The sequence below is a fragment of the Acomys russatus genome, chromosome 21, assembly GCF_903995435.1.
Source record: "Acomys russatus chromosome 21, mAcoRus1.1, whole genome shotgun sequence".
Classification (NCBI taxonomy): Eukaryota; Metazoa; Chordata; class Mammalia; order Rodentia; family Muridae; genus Acomys; species Acomys russatus.
Genome location: NC_067157.1, coordinates 7,437,958 through 7,458,353, shown reverse-complemented (window position 1 = coordinate 7,458,353; position 20,396 = coordinate 7,437,958). Strand labels below are relative to the sequence as shown.

The 20,396-nt window shown below is 45.3% G+C and overlaps 2 protein-coding genes across 2 annotated transcripts in view; one reads left to right on the top strand and one right to left on the bottom strand.

The window, feature by feature from the left end:
- Positions 1–7,037, bottom strand: part of Qrsl1 (glutaminyl-tRNA amidotransferase subunit QRSL1) — a 32,561-nt gene extending 25,524 nt beyond the window's left edge. The window contains exon 1 of the mRNA XM_051164372.1: positions 6,886–7,037. Coding sequence (XP_051020329.1) covers positions 6,886–6,909 — 24 coding nt within the window. The 5' untranslated portion in view covers positions 6,910–7,037. The remainder of the gene's footprint in view (positions 1–6,885) is intronic.
- A 377-nt stretch (positions 7,038–7,414) lies between these two features.
- Positions 7,415–20,396, top strand: part of Rtn4ip1 (reticulon 4 interacting protein 1) — a 47,218-nt gene continuing 34,236 nt past the window's right edge. Inside the window, exons 1-4 of the mRNA XM_051164293.1 lie at positions 7,415–7,797; positions 13,323–13,474; positions 15,368–15,436; positions 16,386–16,510. Coding sequence (XP_051020250.1) covers positions 7,524–7,797; positions 13,323–13,474; positions 15,368–15,436; positions 16,386–16,510 — 620 coding nt within the window. The 5' untranslated portion in view covers positions 7,415–7,523. The remainder of the gene's footprint in view (positions 7,798–13,322; positions 13,475–15,367; positions 15,437–16,385; positions 16,511–20,396) is intronic.

The window sequence follows — 20,396 nt, the reverse complement described above, 5'->3', positions numbered from 1 at the left end:
CTCTGCCCCTTTAACTCACTTACTAGCCACACAGCCAGCAATGCAGTAAGGATGCCAGTCCCAGACTGTGAGGAAATGGATCCTGTCGACAGGAACCTGGAAAGAGGCCTCCAAACTCCAGACAAAACTGCAGGCCTGGCCTAGCTGTGATCTCAGCCTAGGGACCCTAGCTGAGAATCAAACAACCCACAAAACTGAGGGAAGATTATGTGACTTTAAGTCGAAAAGTTTAAGCCGTTATACAGCAATGGAAAATTAATATAACTACTTAGAATTTTTGAAAAATCTTGGAACCACTCTTAGAAAAGTCGAAAGAAAAAAAAATATATATATATAGGAAAAATAATTTTGAAAATGCAATAATGAGACTTAATACTTTGCGTGCTGACTTAAAGTGTGAGCAGGGCCTGCAGATGGATGAGCACATAAGGGTGCTTGCTGCCAGGCCTGATGACTGAAGTTGGGCCCTTGGGACCCAGGGGGAGAAGCGTAAGGGGACAGCCAGCTCCTGCCATGTTGTCTTCTGACCTCCACGTGTTTACACCACATAGCATTTATATGTGCATTCACACATAAACAGGCACAAAATAAGTAAATGTAATTAAGATTGTTAAAAATCTATCAGAAAGCCAGGTGTGGCAGCGCATGCCTTTGATCCCAGCACTCACAGAGGCAGAGGGAGGTGGATCTCTGTGAGTTCAAGGCCAGCCTGGTCTACATAGTGAGTCCAGGACAGCAAAGGCTACACAGAAAAACCTTGTAACAACAACAACAACAACAAAAACCAAAACCAAACAACAACAACAAAAAAACCCCAAAAAACAAAAAGAAAAAAAAACTCCACATCTATCTGAAGCCAGGCAGTGGTGGCACATGCCTTTAATCGCAGCACTTGGAAGGCAGAGGCAGGTGGATCTCTGCGTTTGAGGCCAGCCTGGTCTATAGAGTGAGTCCCAGGGCTGTCTCGCAAGACACTGCGCCCCCGCCCCCCACGCCAGAAAATCTAACTGAAATCTAAAGGGCATAAGAGGAAGACTCTACAGCTGTGTAGTGTGTAAGAGCCTCACTCCATCAGTAGCACCCAGCACTTTGTTCTAGGCACTGTCCAAGACACTGTGCACCTCACTGCATCCACACCAAGGGTCCATTACTATCGGCATTGCACAGATAAAATAACTGCTTAATTAGAGGGAGGCAGAGCTGGGGTTCCACCAAGACCTGATCTTGTTTCCAAAATCCATACTCGGAATCATCAAGTTAAAACACTTCTCTATATTAAGGCTATGATGTTTAGCGATCAATCCTATTAATCTACAGATGGCATTAAGAGTTTTATGGAGAAAAAGTAACTATCATTCCAATGAGAATTTCCTTGATAAAGGCAACTGTTTTTGTTTGTTTTTTGTTTTGGTTTGGTTTTTGGTTTTTTGAGACAGAGTTTTCCTGTGTAGCTTTAGCTGTCCTGGCCTCCATTTGTAGACCAGGCTGGCTTCGAACTCACAGAGATTCACCTGTCTCTGCCTTCTGGAGTGCTGAGATTATAGGTGTGCACCACCACGCCTGGTGATAAAGGCAACTTTGAAAAGTAAGCCGCGATGGCCAGGGATTCAGAGCGCTGGGGTTTGGGTCCCAGCACCCACATGGTGGCTCCTAACTTTAAGTCCAGTTCCAGAGAACTAGACAGCCTCTTCTGGCCTCTGAGGGATCCAGACATGTATGTGGTACATAGACATACATGCTGGCAAACAGTCACACAGGTAAAATAAAAACTAACCTTATTTTTTTGGTTGTGAGCCCAGCCTTTAATAGCTGAGCCATCATCTCTCCAGCCCCTAATCTTATTTTTAAAAAAGCACTAGGTAGCCAGGCATGGTGGCATACACCTTTAATCCCAGCACTCAAGAGGCAAAGGCAGGTGCATTGCTGTGAGTTCGAGGCCAGTCTGGTCTACAAAGAGAGTCCAGGATAGCCAAGGCTACACAGAGAAACCCTGTTTCGAAACACACACACACACACACACACACACACACACACACACAAGAACAAAGTATCTTAGGGGTACTTTTCCTCGACTTAATACACTCTAGCCCTAGTGTCTCCACTGTTCCCTGAACAAATGGCATGTTAGTCACCATCAACGTCCACAGTCCTAGAACCAACAGTCAGAGGCCAGTTTTCATTTTCCAGTACCTCTGAGCAGCATTACCACGTGACCCCGTCCCCCGTGTCTAGGCATCACACCATCCCGGCGCTCCTCCTGCCTGCCTGGCCGTGCCTGCATGTTTCGCGCCAGCTTGATTTCCAGTTGCCGACCTCTAAATCCAAGCTCTGTCTTTCTCGGCCTTTCCATGCATCTTCTCAGATAAGCGCAGCTGGCCACATGTCTTTACTTATTCCTATACTTGGACCAATTTCTCTCTACCCACGGAGCCTCTAAATTATTTTATTTCTAAACTATTTTATCTGCCTTCTTTATCTGTCACCTTCACTTAGAGATCTCAAACAGCTTCAGAAGAGGAGCTGGAGGCCCTCGTCCTAGCACATTCCCCTCCTAGTTATGCCAGTTCTTGAGAAGAGTTTCCCTGTTCCTAGCTGCCGAGGCCAGAGCCAACTCGCTCCTTAGTCCTGACTCTCAAACCCCATCCATATTCAATCCCAGAGCAAGCTCTCGCATCAAAAACAAGCCTTCCCTCGGCACTTCTGCTGCTAGCAACCTGTCCCTGTCACCACCGCTTGCCAGCCTTCCACCTCGTCTTTCTGCTCCTGCACTTGCATTCTAGACCAGAGTCCTCTGGACTTGCCTGGTGGAGATTTTAACCCTTACACCGTGTCCCTGAGTTTGAAATCGTCTAGAGGCTTTCCTGTACTTGAAGTACAGTCCTTACCCTCTCCTTGCCTCTTGTCCCTCTGACGTCATCTTCCTCCAGTCCCCTCACCGACTCGCTCCCTGCATGCTGACCTCTGTGTGTGGCAAGCTGGCTCTTGCCTCTCTCTTCTATCTGTCCAGAACGTGACATCCCAGCCCTCCCATGGCTGTCTTTTCTTCCTAGCTTCTATTAAGCATCGTCCACGGAGCGGGGGAGCGGGGAAGCGGGGAAGCTGTCCCTGGCCACTCGGCCTAAGCCACCCAGCTCTCCACCCACTCTCTCATGGCATCTTACTCTTTCTCCATGGCACTCACACTAACCGAAACAATATCACTTAATTTTAGATGAAAACTTACTTATGATTATTTTCCTATCTAAAAAAAATGGTGCTTTAACAGGGGAGGAGCATCTGTCTTCAACTAACCCCTCATGCGCCTGGAACACAGAAGCTTTCACTAACACTGTAGAAGGATGGATTTTTAACGTTGGGAATCTACTTCTCTACAGTACAATGAAGAAATCTGTGATGACAGGCTCAAAAATCTAAATGCTTGCGGAGTGGCAGTGGATGAAAGGAATTAGGAGGTGGGCTGTGCCGGAGTGGGTGTGTAGGAGCAGGTGACCTCACCGGAGAAGTATGCTTCGGGGTTTCAAAAGTCCAAGGTAAGCCAATGTCTCTCTCTTCCTACCACTTGTGGGTCCGGCTGGAGAATTCTCAGCTATCTCTCCCACACCAAGTCAGCCTGCTTGCCGCGCGCTCCCTGCTGTGAGGAAGGTGGCCTAAACCTTGGAAACTGAAAGCCAGCCAGAAATAAAGGCTTTCCCTTATGAGAGTTGCTGTGGTCATTTGTCTCTTCACAGCAACAGAACACCAGCGAAGACAAAATCTTTTTACTTTGAAACCCCGAGAAGCCAACCCAGAGAAGCTGTTGGATTAATTGCAGTAGCCTGGAGCTAGCTCCAAGAACACTGGGATCAAGCCAGGACAGAGTAAGCTAAGAGTTAAACCATTCTAAATACATATGGGTAATTCTAAGTCCATGCCCCACCCCCGCAACCCCTGCTTTTTCGCCCCCTAAAACAGGGTCTCACTGTGCAGCTTGGCTGGCCAGAAACTCTGAGACTCACCGAGATCCATATGCCTCTGCGTCTGGGGTTGAAGGTGTGGCTTCTGGCCTGACCTGGCTTTATCGCTTATTTAGTGTCACATTCTGGTGCCCTGTCCCAGAGTTCTGCTGTGCTAAGTTCCATTAATCACCTCTCAGATTGCCTCAGAGGCTCCCAGTTTCAAGCTTCTCCCTCTAACTGCCTCCCCAGCAAAACCTTCCTTTCTCAGTCAGTTATCTCAACTATGGTGTTAGGAAAGAGAGAACTTAGTTTCAATTGATAGACTTTCCATCAAGGAGAAGGAATCTTTCACTACTCCCGGGCATCTGGACCCATTTAAAAGTGAACGGGTACTGAATCCATCAATCTCTAATTGGTAAACTTTGGCCGCGAGGACAGGGACACAGAAACATTACAACGTAGACAGAAGATAATTTTCACCTGGTGAAATAACTACGGAACAGTCTTCTGAATACAACAAGCATTAACGGTTTCTGTTACGGGAGTTGTTAAGTAAAAGCAGTAATGTCAAGCCAACTTCCTGGTCTTTCTTTGGGAAACTCCCCTGGTAGGTTTTTTTTTTCCTTCTCCATGAAGTAAAAGTTGTTTTCTTAATGGCTTAGTCAATATCAGAAAGGGAGTAGCAAGCACACACATCTCTCTTCCACCAAAGATGTTTAAGAAAGGGAAAAGGCAGGCCAAAAAAAGCCCCACATTTAAAAAAAAAGGCAGTATTATAAACAAGTTTTGAGGATTCCCCACTGCTTTTAGAGAACAAATTTAGCAAGGCTAGCCTGGGCTACATAATAAGCTCCTACATAAAAAAGAAAAAGGAACAAATTTAAATTTTCACTAACAGTAGGATATGCCACATACAATGTAGGATACTATATATGTCACATACAATGTAGAATAATTTTAAAATATACACATATATATATACACATACATATATGTATAAATGAATATATTTTGAAATGCTGCCAGTTGAGAAAGTAGAGACTTCCCAAAGGGAGACACAACAAAGAAATGGTAGGCAGGACAGGTACTCAATATTAAGTTTACCAGAATCTCCTCAGACACTCCATTAAGCCATATGCTCTGGGCTTTAATCACACAGATCTGTCAAGTTAAGTCTAGAGCTGAGCCAACTAAGGCTCCAGTGATTCTGAGTGGGTAAGCCGACTATGGGAGCGATTGAGAGTTTGGCCCCAAATAAAGGCAGGTGGCCCATAATAAAGCAAGAATACGAACTAAGAGCAAGAATAATAAAGTGACAGAACAGATTATAGGGGGCTTAGTGACGTAATGAATACAGGCAGTGAAGGACAGTCTAACTAATAGGTTGTAAACAAATTTATTTTGAAACAATTGGGGGGGGGGAGAGGTTGGAGAAATGGCAGCTAAGAGCACTGGCTGCTCTTCCAGAGGACCTGAGTTCAACTCCCAGTGCCCATATAGCAGTTCTCAACCATCTAAAACTGCAGTGCCATGGGATCTGATGCCCTCTTCTGGTGTGCGGACATATATGCTAACAAAATTTACACAAAATAAATAGATATTTTAAAAATTCTTTGATATACATAATTTTACTATCTATTAAAGATTAAAGCAAATTTTCATATCAATAAATGCACATACTTGCTTAATTTTAGATAAAGAACTAAACCCCGGCGGCAGGATATCTGCTGCTTCAATGTTTTTCATTTTACTGATATTTTGACTTGATAATTATCAGTGTCGAGAACATCGTTTTGCATAAATACATTGTACAAGATGGAAGAAGCAAGTCAAAATTTATTTAATGATTTATTTATTAGTATTTATACAGTATTCTTCCTGCATGTGTGCTAGCACGCCAGAAGAGGGCATCAGATCTCACTATAGATGGTTGTGAGCCACCATGTAGTTGCTGGGAATTGAACTCAGGACCCTTGAAAGAACAGCCAGTGCTCTTAACCTCTAAACCATCTCTCCAGCCCTTATTTAATGATTTTTAAATGAAACTCAAGTCAATAATCCAACAGCCACTTTTAGAATCAAACATCTTAACACAATAAAAGCCAAAGATACACAAATTTCATACTGAAAAGTATTATTACAAGCTGAGGTGTGATTTAGGAAAATATTAAAAGTCTTTGATTTACACAATTAAACATTTATATTTCTACAAGTTTAGAGAAGTTGCACACACGGTAAAACAAAACAAACCAAACAAAACAAAACACTGCAATTCATAAACCAAAAGTCTCGATTCTGGCAGCCTCAGCTGGGCAGTGCACTCGTAAGTGTTCTAAACCCTGCTGCAGTGAAGTCGGGAGGGAGCACCGCTGGGCGCTCTCTGAAACATCTTGGACTCACAATGCCTTTGTTTTTTGAGTTAAATGAACTGTGACCACTGCCTCTCGGAAACACCTCCCACCCGCCTTTTAACCTGCTGTCAAACTGCTGCATTTGGGGTTGCCACCTACAACTTAAGCAGGGGGTTCAAACACGGTGTTCAGGAGTTAAGGCAATGGTAGGAGTCCTAGTTTCTTTGGCAGTCACTCAAGATACAAAATGCTGTTGTTGTTTTCTAAAGTCACCAATTATTTCGTTCTAAGATAACGTGCTACAACAGCCAGTATGAGAAACTTTCCCCAAAAAGCTTGAGAGGATGTAATTCCACCCTATGGCTCAGCGGTGCAAACATTTCTCCTGACGTTCTCACTCCTGGGAATGGGTATGGGCGGGGGTGGGGGCGTGGGGGGTAGTGTATGAGTAAGAGCCATGGGTTCGAATCCCCCTTCCCACTCGGGAATGTAGGCGGCCTGGCGCGCCGAGCCGTGGGGAGTGACCCAGGACGACCTTGACCGCGGAGTCCTCCAGTGTCTCCGCCCTCCCGGGTCCCCTCCGGGCCTCGTCCACTCACTTCTCGCAGAGTCTTGCCCAGCATGGTCCTCGAAGTCAGCACGATGCCTCAGGGACCCGGGGCAGAGGAAGAAGTCAGTCGGCCGCCAGCGTTACATGGGCGCAGACATCTTGGATTCTCCCGAGCCTCTTCAACACCGAGCGCCTGGATTGGTCGAGTTCCAGGCGAGAGGAGATTATCTCTGCACGCGATTGGTTCGCGCTCCGGCTGCCGGGGCGCGCGGACCGACAAGGAGACCGCGGCGGGGTCGCGGCGGGAATCGGAGACTGCCCGTCTAGTCCGCTTGGTCTCGGGATTGCAGATGCAGTTTGCTGGACCCTTCGGGGGGCTCCCTGCTTGTTGGCTTCTTTCTTTAAGGGGAAGGAGAGTGTAAGGAAGAAGGGGCAATGGGCAGAGCGCTGCCTGGACGTTAGCCGGAGCATTTCTGGTGGGGGGAACACAGTAGCAATTCAATTTTCGTTTGTTGCTTCATTTAGGTTGAGTTCCTTTCTGAAAGCTCCTCCCCCTCTTAATTGACCAGTGGGTTTGGCAGCATTTGGCTGAATTGAAGTGTGTTAGTTTGACCCACTGCAGAGGTGGTCTCTTTCTCTTCTTCTTTTTCTTTTTGGAGGACACAGCTCTATCCCTCCCTGCTCAGGATGGAAGTTTTGAAGACTTGTGTACTTACAAGAAGCGCATGTGCTGCTGCTCGCTTCTGGAGAAGCAGAGTTATTCCAAAGCCGCCGTTTAGGGACATTAGTACTACGCCTGCGAGGAGCACTGTCATGCCCGCTTGGGTGATAGATCAATATGGAAAGAATGAAGTCCTTCGATTCACTCAGAGCGTGATGTTACCTGTCATACACTATCCAAACGAAGTCATTATCAAAGTCCATGCTGCCAGTTTAAATCCTATAGATGTTAATATGAGAAGTAAGTTGTCCGGGCTTTTTTTTTTTTTTTTTTTTTTTTTTTTTTTTTTAATCAAAATTTTATTAGGGGTGTAGGTGTTTAATTTGTGTGGTTTTGCTTGATTTTTGATTTGAAAAAAAAAAAGGGGGGGGGGGTGCTTGCTATTTAGCCCAAGGCTGGCCTCCAACTCATTCCATACCCCAGACCAGTCTCTGCTCTGCAGCCCCCTGCCTTGCCTCTTCATTCCTGGGATAGCAGGTGTAGGCCACCACACACAACTAGGTTATGTTTTGGTTGGCATAAAGGAACTATTTAAGCTTAATACATTTATTTCTTTTGTGTTTTGGTGTGTGGGACAGTGCACAAGTAGAGGTCAAAAGACATCTTGTGGGAATGGGTTCCTTCTACTATGTGGGCCCAGGGGATTAAACTGGCCATCTGGCTTGGTGACAAGCACCTCTTATAGGCAGAGCCGCCCAGAATCCTGTAGGCCCTGAAGGAAATATCCCTGTAAATATTTCCAAAATTTTGAAGTCATAATAGCCAAGGTATACTTTAGTCATTTATTAAATGTGTCTGAGGGCCTCCTTTCTGACAAGAATGGGGACCGAAGTGGTATCTATAGTTAATTTGCGCTGTGGTAAATTTAAGGTCCAGCACAGGCTCCAGAGTTTGTTTACATTTCCCTATCGGTTCAGAATTGGGGTATATATAATTCCTGCATCCTAGCTCCCCTACTAGTCACGGCTTCTGTTATAGGCCCAGTGGACCAAGCCACAGAAGAGGCCTCCAGGACACGGACACAGTATTCTCACATTGCATTCTACCCGCCATAGCTAAAATGTCTTCTGCTGTCATGTTATCCTAATTTCTCTTGCTGGGCCATGTTCAACAGCTTGGAGAGAGCATTCCTCAAAAGTATTCTATACTGTGTGTGAACAGATTGATTTGTATTTATAAATTACATTCATTCTGGAAAAATCGGACAAAAATATCGTCAGTCTTGCTTATAGAAACTCATCTGGGTTTTGTGATGATGAACATGTTTTGAGATGACCTACGTCAACACGGATTCCAAGGCAGGTAACCTTCCGGTGGTGAAGGAAGCTGCTCTATGTTTCCCCGGGTCAGTGTTCTGAAGGGCTGGTGTGGGGAGCTACAGTTGCATTCCATGCCTCAGGGACAGTTCTCAGATATGACTTAATGTGACGAACTTGATTTCTTTGTGTACATACACAAATATGTATGTGTGTGTCTTACCTGGTTACAAATTAAGTTAGGATAGAGTAAAATGTTAAGACCAACTTTACTGTTTCTCCAGGAATCATGCGGTAGAGTACAAATGCTGACATTTTTATTTATGATATAGTAAATACACAATTAAAACAGGAGAAACGTGTGGAATGAAAGAGAAACAGTTGCTTATGTGCTGTACTCAAATAGGCAGTAGAAAACAAGGCACAGGATTTACCTCCAAAGAGGGTGGCTGAGACAGAAGAACTATTTATGTCGGTGAGATGGCTCACTGGGTAAAAGCACTTGCTGCCAAGCCCGAAGACCCAAGTTCAATCCCTGTGACTCTCATGCTAAAAGGAGAGAAGTCACCCTACAAAGCTGTCCTTGGCACATTTTGCTGTACCCTAAATAAATAACATTGAATAACTTGTAAAAATGATTTTCCGAAATAAGCCGGAAAATTTAGTGAGATGCTTAGCATTGTTTTAGCACACCTCTTTGCTGCCTGGCTTAATACTACAGCTGTATTTTCATACATAGCTCTGTGTTGTTATGCTACATTATTTGAAGTAATGAAGAAAATGCAGCCCCGCAAAGATTGTTGGGAAAGAAGAAGCAAGCCTTTTTTTTTTTTTTTTTTCAAGACAGGGTTTCTCTGTGTAGCCTTGACTGTCCTGGACTCACTTTGTAGCCCAGGCTGGCCTCGAACTCACAGCGATCTGCCTGCCTTTGCCTCCTGAGTGCTGGGATTAAAGGCATGCGCCACCACGGCCGGCCCAAGAGGAAGCCTTTTGTAGACTCCTTGTTCAGAATGCATACATCCCAAACCTGGAGATCCTCTGGTTTTGGGAAATCAAGTCATTTGACTCTAATTTTGAATGTTGCATTTAATGAAGTGACGCCCCAGACCTGTTCTGTTGAGGACAGCAGCCACCTGCCACATGTGGCTTTGAGCAGAGAACAATGCTGGTCTGAACTGAAAGGGCCGTAAAATACATTGGTTTTCAAATACTTAGAAAGAAAACAGTTAAGCATGTCTTAGTCAGATTTTTATCAGTGATAGTTCCTTTGCGTAGCCATGCAAGGCCCTGGGCACATCCAACAATACAACAAAACAAAAGCCAAGAATTCTGTAGTAATCACATGTTATCTTGAAAATACTGTGGCTATTTGAGTAAAGTATTCCTGAAATTGCTTTTGTTTCTCTTTATCTGGCAGAATAACTACTAGTAGCTTTTCTTCCGAGGAAGAAATTTGGAGAAAGGTTTGGGATCTTAAACTGTAGCTGGAAAACTCCTGAAACTGCAGTAATAGTTCAGTTAAGCAAACCTTCCTGACATGTGCAGAGCCGGCTCAGGCTGTGAGCGCCAGCACTGCATAAGCTGGGTGTGGCAGTGCACAACTGCAGTCTAGGCGTTGGAGAAATAGTGCAGGAGAGGCCAGAAGGTCAAGGTCATTCTCAGCTATGTAGTGGGTCTAGGTTGGCGTAGGCACTGTTTCAGGCCTGAGCCATCAAATGTCTCCAAAGCCCAATAATAATAAGCTGAAAATACCTTTACCACAACTGTCTACTTTGAACTATTTTTTCAGTGCTGGCGCATGCGCTACATCTCTCCTCTAGTTTTGTGCTGATGTAATGATGGCCACTCCTAGTTTCATGTGATGTTTTACTTCATTTAAATTTTTTAGTTTTACATTGGGCTTGGAGGTAGTTTTGGCTTACAAGATGCGCATGCGCAGTTTGTGCTGGGTAGGTTTCATTTCAGTAGAGCGGCTATGTTCAGATGTTTCTTGGCTGCCGTATCATGTAATACTGTAACATGCTTTACTTTTATAGAGTAATTTTGAGATGATCTCGGATCTTACTACTGGACAGGGTAATACTATTTGCAAGATATCTTTCAGCCCATGGATGCTTGTTGAGATATTATTATTGTTGTAGAAGATACCTAAAACGATGACTTTGGAAAATATTTGAGTAAAAATTATCTCCCTTAAGAAGAAAATAATTTAAAAACAATATAGCCAGCAGCATATATAACAAACTTTGGGTTTTGTTTCGATTTTTGCTTGTTTGGTTTTGCTTTTTTGAAACGGGTTTTTCTGTTTTAGCCCAGGCTATCCTGGCACTTTCTCTGTAGACTAGGCTGGCCTTGAACTCACAGATATCTGCCTGTCCCTGCCTCCCAACTGCTGGGATTAAAGTCGTGTGTCAATACCACCTGACAAATGCCGGTATTCCACAAGTACTAGGATTTGAGGGGTGTGTGTGTGTGTGTGTGTGTGTGTGTGTGTGTGTGCGCGCGCGCACACGCTACCACCCACAGCTAGGGTGACAAGCTCAAACCCCATTGTCACTGAGCAGGTTCCATTTCCCTCTTCAGGCTGGCTGCATTCTGGGTCCCAGATGAGGTTAGAGCCGGGTGTGGCGGCACACGCCTTTAATCCCAGCACTCGGGAGGCAGAGGCAGGCGGATCACTGTGAGTTCGAGGCCAGCCTGGTCTACAAAGTGAGTCCAGGATGGCCAAGGCTACACAGAGAGACCCTGTCTGGGGAGGGGGAGGGGGAAGGTGAGGTTAGGTAGGCCTCACTACTCTTGGTCTGTCAGCACCTCAGGGTTATTATGGAAACAGTTGACAACAATCTGAACCGTTGGCTTGGGGCCTCAGAAGGGCAGAAACCTTTTTGCAACTTTACAACTAAACTGTGACAAAGCTGAATGTCCACTTCTGTTGCTCAAAGCACAAAGGGCTCGGTGAGTAAACTGCAGCATCTTAGCAGAGGGACATAAATACAAGGCAGGAAAAATGGGCATGCTCCCTTGTGAGTCTCACACGCGCTGTTGTTATGTTCTCTGATGGACTGCACTTCTAGCTAGCCAGATGGCAAACGGGGAGGGTTGCCATAGGGACTACTAGCTTAGATTTTTTTCTGGGACTATCCCAACTTTCATTTTCTTCCATGTGCCGTGATTTTTCTTTTTCTTCATTAGAAAAACGACTTCTGCAGACTGGCCAGCTGTCAGCACCGTTTCTTACCTGCTTTCCGCTGGGCAGATGGTCGGCTACTGCCCCCATCTGAGGCCAGCCTTCTACTTGTCTTCCTGACCCCGCCCTCCCTCACCTACTCTGGGCTCTCTGTACTCGCCTGCATTTCCTTTTTCTTTTGGATTGGATCATGGATACAAGCTATTGCTTTGCAATTATTATTACTTCTTTCTTCTGCCACTGTCTGTGGGGTTGTCCTTAGTTTGTTTAGAGTCCCTTAGCTGCTTTTGGTCTTACTTGAAAACAGCTTTAAATATTTCCAAGGGCCTTCCCTTGACTTCCAGAACTGCTCAGGAATAGGTAGGCCCAGCTATTACTTGGGATTATTATTGCAGATAGAGTAGTTAATTTATATGAGCCAAAACAATGGTTTCAATTTTAGTTGTGTAAATATCCTTAAAAACAAGGTGTTGGCCTCCATGTAGTACTACACACCTTTAATCCTAAAGCTGGAGGGGCAGAGGCAGATGGATCTCTGTGAGGCCAGCTTGATCTACAAAGCAAGTCCAGCACAACCAAGGCTACACTGTGTCTCAAAACCAATTTCCTTCTCCCTCTTCTGACCCCCCCCCCAATACTAGCTATAATGCAGTTGACCTGGTCAGACACGGCTCTTTTCCACTAAAATTCCTCACAGTTACTCAAAATCATTATTCTAGATAGACTTTTAGGAGATGGGAACTAGACGTCAGACTCAGAATTGAGTGCTGGTATCAGGTAGTATAACAGGCGTGGCTTCTTTAATAACCTACACATTTTCCTCTTTACCATACTTAATCCTAAATGTCTGTGTTGTTAAAAGATTTTTATAGAAGCACATATCTGTGGCACATATCTGTAATCCTGGCCTTTAGGCTGAGACAAGAGGATCATGACTAAGGCCAGCCTGGGTTACTTAAAAAGTTTGCAAATGAGCAGATTAATAAAGATGCCATCTTCAAGTACCAATGTATGTAAAAGAAGATTCTAAAATCCCAGAAGACAGGCTTGCAATCCACGTTTCAAAGAGACTTTGAGCAATTGTGGTTTTTGCTTTAATGATCGACTACTTTCAAAGTAACTTTCTTTGAAAATAATAGTAATAATAATAATTTTCTTTGAAAGTTGTTCTTGCGCTTTGCTGTGTGGTGGCAGAAACTGTAGAGCTTGTTGTTTTAGAACCTACATGTTAAGCATGAGACGTCGGCCTGCCTGTGACCCTGTAGCATTTAAAAAATCATTCTGACCTTGTGTTTAAGATGCAGATAAACTGTGTGTTGTAGGTGGTTACGGAGCAAGAGCCCTCAATATGAAGCGGGACCCTCTGCACATGAGACTCAAAGGAGAGGAGTTTCCTCTGACTCTGGGTCGGGACGTCTCTGGTGTGGTGATGGAATGTGGGCTTGACGTCAAGTACTTCAAACCTGGAGACGAGGCAAGTTCATCCTTTCTTTATTGTCTTCCCTCCCCTCTCCTCCCCTCTTTTCTCTTTTCTCCCTCTTGGTTTTTGAGACTGATTTTATGTAAGCCAGGCTGCTCTCAACTTGTTACATAGGTAAGTGTCTTAGTTTCAGTTCTATTGCCCTGAAGAGACACCACGACCAGGGCAACAGGGCTGGCTAACAGTTTCAGAGCGGTTAGTCCATCATCATGGAGGGAAGCATGGCAGCACGCAGGCAGACATGGTGCTGGAGAAGGAGCTGGGAGTGCTACATACTGAACCAAGAGGCACTGGACCAGCCTAGCATGGGTTTTTAACTGCAGTGACACACCTCCAACAGACATATCTATGTCAATGAGGCCACCCCTTCCAGTCCTCCCCAACAGTTCATCAGCTGGGGACTCAGCATTCAAGTATATGAACCTGTGGGGGCCATTCTCCTTCAAACCACCACAGTGAGGATGTTCTTATACTTATGATGCTGCTGTGTCCACCTCCTGAATGCCAGGTTTACTGGCATGTGCCACTGTGCCCAGCTCTCTTATTCCTCATTCCTGTTTTAAATGTGAAATTTCCACTTTACTCTTCTTTTTATTTTTTATTTTTTATTTTTATTTTATTTATTTATTTATTTTGGTTTTTCAAGATAGGGTTTCTCTGCATAGCCTTGGCTGTCCTGGACTCGCTGTGTAGACCAGGCTAGCCTTGAGCTCACATAGATCTGCCTGCCTCTGCCTCCCTGAGGATTACAGGCCTGTACCACCAAGCCTGGCACTCAAACTCTTGAATTTTTAAAATGGTTTTTGGATTAGGTATAGCTGGTCTTGAACTTGCTTTGTTTCCAAAGCTGCCTCTGTGCACCTAATCCTCCTGGTCCACCTCCCAAGTCCTGGGATTACAGATGTGTACCACTGGGCTCCTCCTGCTTCCTTTGGGAATAGACTTTTAACCAGTACCCACCCCCCCATATATGTACTGATTGACCTTGGGGCCAGAACACTTGTTTCATGCTTTGGTTGGTTTTTTTGTTTGTTTGTTTTTGTTTTTGTTTTTTGAGACAGGGTCTTGCTGGCTTGAGACACACTGTGTAGCCCAGGCTTGTCTTGAGCTTGGGGAAATGCCTTGGCCTCCTTATTGCTATAGTTATAGCGCTAAGGTATTATGCTCAGCTTATACTTGAGTTTTCTAAATTTAGTACTAAAGAATTGTAAGACTTTAAAACATGCAGGATTAGGACTACTTAGTTAAGTTCGCTTGAGTCTTTATATGACAATTTCTACTTTATGGGCTGGCTGGTTCTGAAATAGCTAAAGTTTGGTATAATCTTCTGTCACTTGTCACTTTGGATGCTTATGCCAAGAGACAGGTGTGAGCTCATAATAATAGCCATGCTCTGGTTCCTTTTCACGGAGAAGATAACCCTGTAAGTTAGCACAAGCAGGTGAGGCTGCAGGTGAGCAAGCCCTGCTATGAAACGTCTCACAGCCAGCTGGGCACGGAGGGGCTCACCCTTAAGTCCAGCATGAAGGGGGCTGAGATGAGATTAAAAGTTGGAGGTCACTCGAGCCTACTCAATGAGATCCTGTCTCAAAAATGCATAGAAATAAATAAAAGTTGAAAGCCGCAGCTAGCAAGCGATAAAGCCAATGTTCAAGTCCCGGAGAGGCTTGGTGAATGCGGCAGGGTGTACTCCAATGTGTTTTCCAATGTGGCTTGAGCTGGGGACCCAGAATCACACTCAGCAATGCTTATGGATCATGTTAACTTTAAGTTTTTGCCTGGAGCTCCCCTCCCGCACCAGGTAGCCGTGCACTAGGCAATACCTGCATGTTTCTCTTCAGTCCCAAATGTCTGTGTCTGATAAAGCTGTGTGTGTGTGTGTTTCAGGTCTGGGCTGCTGTTCCTCCTTGGAAACAAGGCACACTCTCAGAATTTGTGGTGGTCAGTGGGAATGAGGTAATTCGCTGTCTCTGCAGCTTTAGGAGAAAGACTGGCGGGCGTCTCTGAAGTCACTGGCGGTTTTTCACACTAGGTTCATGGGCAACTTAGAGCTAAAGTAAAGACTAAGGAACTTTGGAAGGTTAAGAGTGTTGGGCATTCTTTTGTTAGCACTGCCTGCCGCGCCAGCCATCTTTACCCCACAGGGTGGAGACTTGGCATTGTGCAGGACGCGTCACTCAGTCTGCCCAGTGTGAGCCAGGTATACCCGAGTCCGCCCAGTGTGAACCAGGTCCGCCCAGTGTGAGCCAGGTATACCTGAGTCCGCCCAGTGTGAGCCAGGTATACCCGAGTCCGCCCAGTGTGAGCCAGGTATACTGGAGTCCGCCCAGTGTGAGTCAGGTCTACCCGAGGAGAGAAGGAGAGCTTTAGCTGCCGCGACAGAAGCCGAAGCAAACAGAGCCAGGGGACCCACATGTAAATAGGGAGGAGAGCTAATGTTGAGAAAATGGGCCACAGAGGGGAGCCTGGAGGAGGAATTAGGAGTTACTAGGGCAGGAAACGTCTAGAAAAACTACTCTCCAGAAACTATAGTAAGAGAAGCAGTTGATCTCAAAAACTAACTAGAATCTGTTTATCAGAATTTGAGGTTTGCTTGAATTTATCTCTCTGTGTAGTAGGTCTGACGTGAACCCTATGCATGGTCTTTTAGAAATAATCAGTGAAGAAGCTGTATCGAATAATGTAGCCTGCAAACTGTTCCCGAGCCTCTGTCACACAGGGAGCGAGCTGTCTGGAGACTGTTCTGAGACCAACTTTGGCTAGGGTATACAGCAAACACGAACCCAGAAGTAGTTTATAAAGTTCTCTGGGCAAATTCTTGCTTTCCTTGGAGGGTAAATGTGCTTAGCTGTGTATACAGGCTTGCAAGTTCCTGCTTATTTTTTACCACTTTGTTTCACTGTAGATCTCGCACAAGCCCAGATCACTCACCCATACCCAAGCTGCCTCGTTGCCGTATGTGGCTCTCACAGCCTGGTCTGCCATAAACAAGGTTGGTGGCCTGAACGACAGGAACTGCACGGGCAAGCGGTAAGTGGCCGATGGGGACATCCCAAGGTCCCTTTTCTTTCTGCTAGTTCCTTACAGCAGATCTGCTCAGGCTGAGGTGACACTAGCCGCATGACCAGTTATGCTGGCACTTGGCACGTTTTATTTTAAAGCCTCATTCTGTGGACTCTCAGCCGAGTCAAGTGGGGATTTTAAAAGATGCATAGTCGGCTCTCTAGGAGTTGGAGTCTCCGATATTAGGGCATTTAAACTCTTTTCTTTACATATATATGTATACATACATACATCTATAATTTGTATGTATGCCTGTGCGAATTTATTCACACCACACACATGCAGGTGCCTTGGCCAGAAGAAAGCATCAGCTATCCGGGAACTGAAGTTACAGGTGGTTGTAAGCCATCCAGTGTGTGCCCTAAGAGGGACCCTGTGTCCTCTGCAAGAACATGAAGGGATCTTAACAGCTGAGCCACCTCTTGAGCCCTGGGATAAAATTTTCTCCGTGAGCCTCTGGAGACCCCTAGAATGGGTGAGGGCCTCCTACACTCAATAAAGAGCATGCCCAGCTGAGACCTGTGCTTTCTACCCTGCCGGGATGTGCTCACAAGTGTGTGTATTTTGATGAGGCTACAAAACGCTGTAGAATATTCTTGAGTTCAAGTTCGTTCGGATGCTCCAGTGACTAGAATGCAGGATAGGCTTGCTTAGGTCAGCTATGAGACAATGACAGAGTCTCAGGTTCATTCACCCTCATCGTCCATCTTTGCACCGTGTGTAATTTCCGTCGCTTGTGGTCAGCCATGGTCCCAGGGGGTGCGTTCAGGAGGGTGAGGTGTTTGGAGACAGCAAGAGAGAGCCCTCGCATTCATGCAGCTTATTACAGTATATTGTTAGATTGTCCTGTTTTGTTATAAACACAAATGTTTTTTATTATTTTACCAACTTATAAGTTTTAATCTTCATTATGTACGTATAAGAAAGAACAGTATGTGAAGAGTCTGTAGAGCAGATGACTACAGAGGCTCCGCGTGCAGCCCTGGGGCTAAGGGGACTGCTGTCTTTTCATGTGCTGATTCTGCTACTTCCGAGCTGGGGAACCTGTTCATTCGGTTTCTCTGAGTTTCGTCTTAAAGATTAAATGAGATGAAACATGTAAAGCTGGTGGCCCTCAAAAAATGGTGGCTTCTGTTCTTATCAAGGACATAATAATGTGTTTTAGAACGTTGACATAGGGACTCAGAAGATAAAGGGGCTTGCAACTGAGCCCGTCACCTGAGTTCACTCCCTGGGACCATGTGGTAAAGGAGAGCGCACATCCTCCCCCAAGAAATAAATACATGTCAAAAAATTCTAATACAAAGAAAGTTGACAGGGAAAATCATTACTTTTGTTTTGTTTTATTTCTGGTAGAAAAGCAGGTATTCTGGACCAGTAAGTTAGTAAGAGAAAGGAAGAGAGCTGTAGGCAATACTGGAATAAAATAACATGGTCCTTTAAAAAAATATATATTTATTTGTGTATGTGGGGCGGGGGTGTGCACTATCAGAGGACAACTTTCTGGTTCCCTCCTTCCACCATTGGGCCCTTGAATGGAACTCAGGTCCCCAGGCTTTGTGGCAGGTGATTTTACCCACTGACCCACCTCCCTAGCTGTACAGTCTTTTATTTATTTGTATTACACATAAAGCCTATGCCATTCTGCTTGCCCATTAGGAAATATTACACTTTAAACTTAACGAGGGGCAATAGAGCGTTGACTTTGTACATGTCTAGGTTTTATTTCTAAAAACATTTTGAAGGTTGTCTGGTGGCTAAGGTACTGCCGTGCGTCTCAGAATTAAAGGTAAGTTTTTATTCTAAAGGCCAAGCCTCCTTTTAAAATTTTCATGGGTTATCTGTTTCCAAGTTGCCATTTTGCTCAAACATGGTTTAAATTGAATAGATTTGACCACAGGCCTTCTTCCTTACTAACCTGTGGAAATCATCTAGATTTTTAGACCTTTATTGGACATTTTATTATTTTGGTTCCTTTCCCTTAAAAACCCTGGACTCGCTAGGCCTGTGTAGATATGTGCATGGTATAGCTATAGAGCTTTTGTTTCTTTGGCTAGTTTAGGGCTCTATAAAAAACAGTGTAGGGACAGTGTCTGAGGGTTTCATTGTGAAAAGATACCATGACCAAGGCAACTCTTATAAAGGAGAACATGTCACTGGGGCTGGCTTACAGTTCAGAGGTTTGGTCCATTATCATCATGGCAGGAAACATGGCAGCGTGCAGGCAGACATGGTGCTGGAGGAGCTGAGAGCTCTCCGTCTTGATCAGCAGGCAGAAGATGGAGAATGTGCACCACATTGGGTACAGCTTGAGCATAGGTGACCTCAAAGCCCACCTCCACAGTGGCACACTTCCCTCAACAAGGCCACACCTCCTAATAGTGTCACTCCCAAATGGGCCAGTGATTCCAACACACAAGCCTGTGGGGACCATTCCTATCAAACCACCACAGACAGAAATCTAGCTGCGTTTCCTTAGTTTTGTCTCTATGCATGTCCAGTCTAATGTTGACTTCTGGGTAATTATTGCATTCACGGTCACTATCTGTTAAATTCTGGTCCTGGGGAGTCGGAATCCTGGGTTCTACTCACTTCTCCACATTCTGCTCTTAACCCACCAAATGGCCACATGCTGTTTGTGGTCGCTTTGCTGTTTCCTCTGACAGTCTGAACAGAAGATCTAAGTTGTGAGAGGCACTGAGAAATGGGATAATTTTATGTCTTTTAAGGCCGTTCTATATTTTTAAATTTTAAACAGAATTTAAATTATATTGTGTTTGATTCACTATGTGTGTGAGAGTATGCGCACACTGCAGCATGTATATGGAAGTCAGAGGGCAGTGTGTGGAAGGTGGTTTTCTCCACCACATGAGTTCCAGCAACAAACTCAGCTTTTCAGACTTGGTGGCAAGTGCCTTAACTTAACCCGTGACCCATCTTGCCAGCCCCAAGGCCGCTGAGTAAGATATGGTTCAATTTAGTGGTTGTGGGCACACTTGGCCATCCATGTCCTGCGCCCAGTTCTTGCTGGGAAAGTTGTACTTCACTGTGTTTGGCAGAGTCTAATTTTGTTTATAGAATTAGACAGGCTGAAATTTAACAACATGCACTCCCCACGCCCCAAAACACAACAATGCCCTTATATTGAAATTAAAATGTCCACCTGGCAATCCTGTCACGTCCTTCTTGTGCTGCCCTCACTTGCCTGTTCTTCAGTAGGTAGCCCGTTTCTTCCCACTCTGCTTCTGCCACTCGTGTGAGGCCTGGGTTTTCATCCGACTCTGACCCTGACCCTACTGGGGAGAGCAAGAAGACAGCAAGCCCAGACCTTCTGTTGTCATGGAATTGTGTGGCTGAGAAGAGGAGGCGAGCCCAGTTGGGGGCCTGGGCCTGGCCAATGGGAAGCAAAGGCATGGCTTCTTTCCTGGGAAGCTGGCAGCTCAGTAGTTGAACCCTCCTTGACAGCTTGGGCTTTATATTAACCTTGCAAGTGCCCAGGGTGGGGGTGGGAGGCTGTTGTCTTTGAGGTTTAGGAACCAGGACCCTCTGCCCTGTGATCCCCTCTGAGCCCCAACGTTCACCTGCAGGCGCCCTCATGGGGGTCAAGTGCCCAATCCAGGGATCCTCCTGCCTCTGCCTCCAGAGCTGCAGTTTCTTATGTCTTCTGTATCAGCCCTTTAGTTCTGCTGCTGTGTTCAGGGCTTGCATGGAGTTCTCTCTACATCCCAGGGTTATCTTGTCCACTCTCCCCGCCCCCGCCCCCACCTTCCCTCTAGGTTTGGTAATGCACAGGTCTGTAGATCTAACTGTAATCCACTGAGCTCCAGCTAGCTCTTCTCGTATTTTAAACACA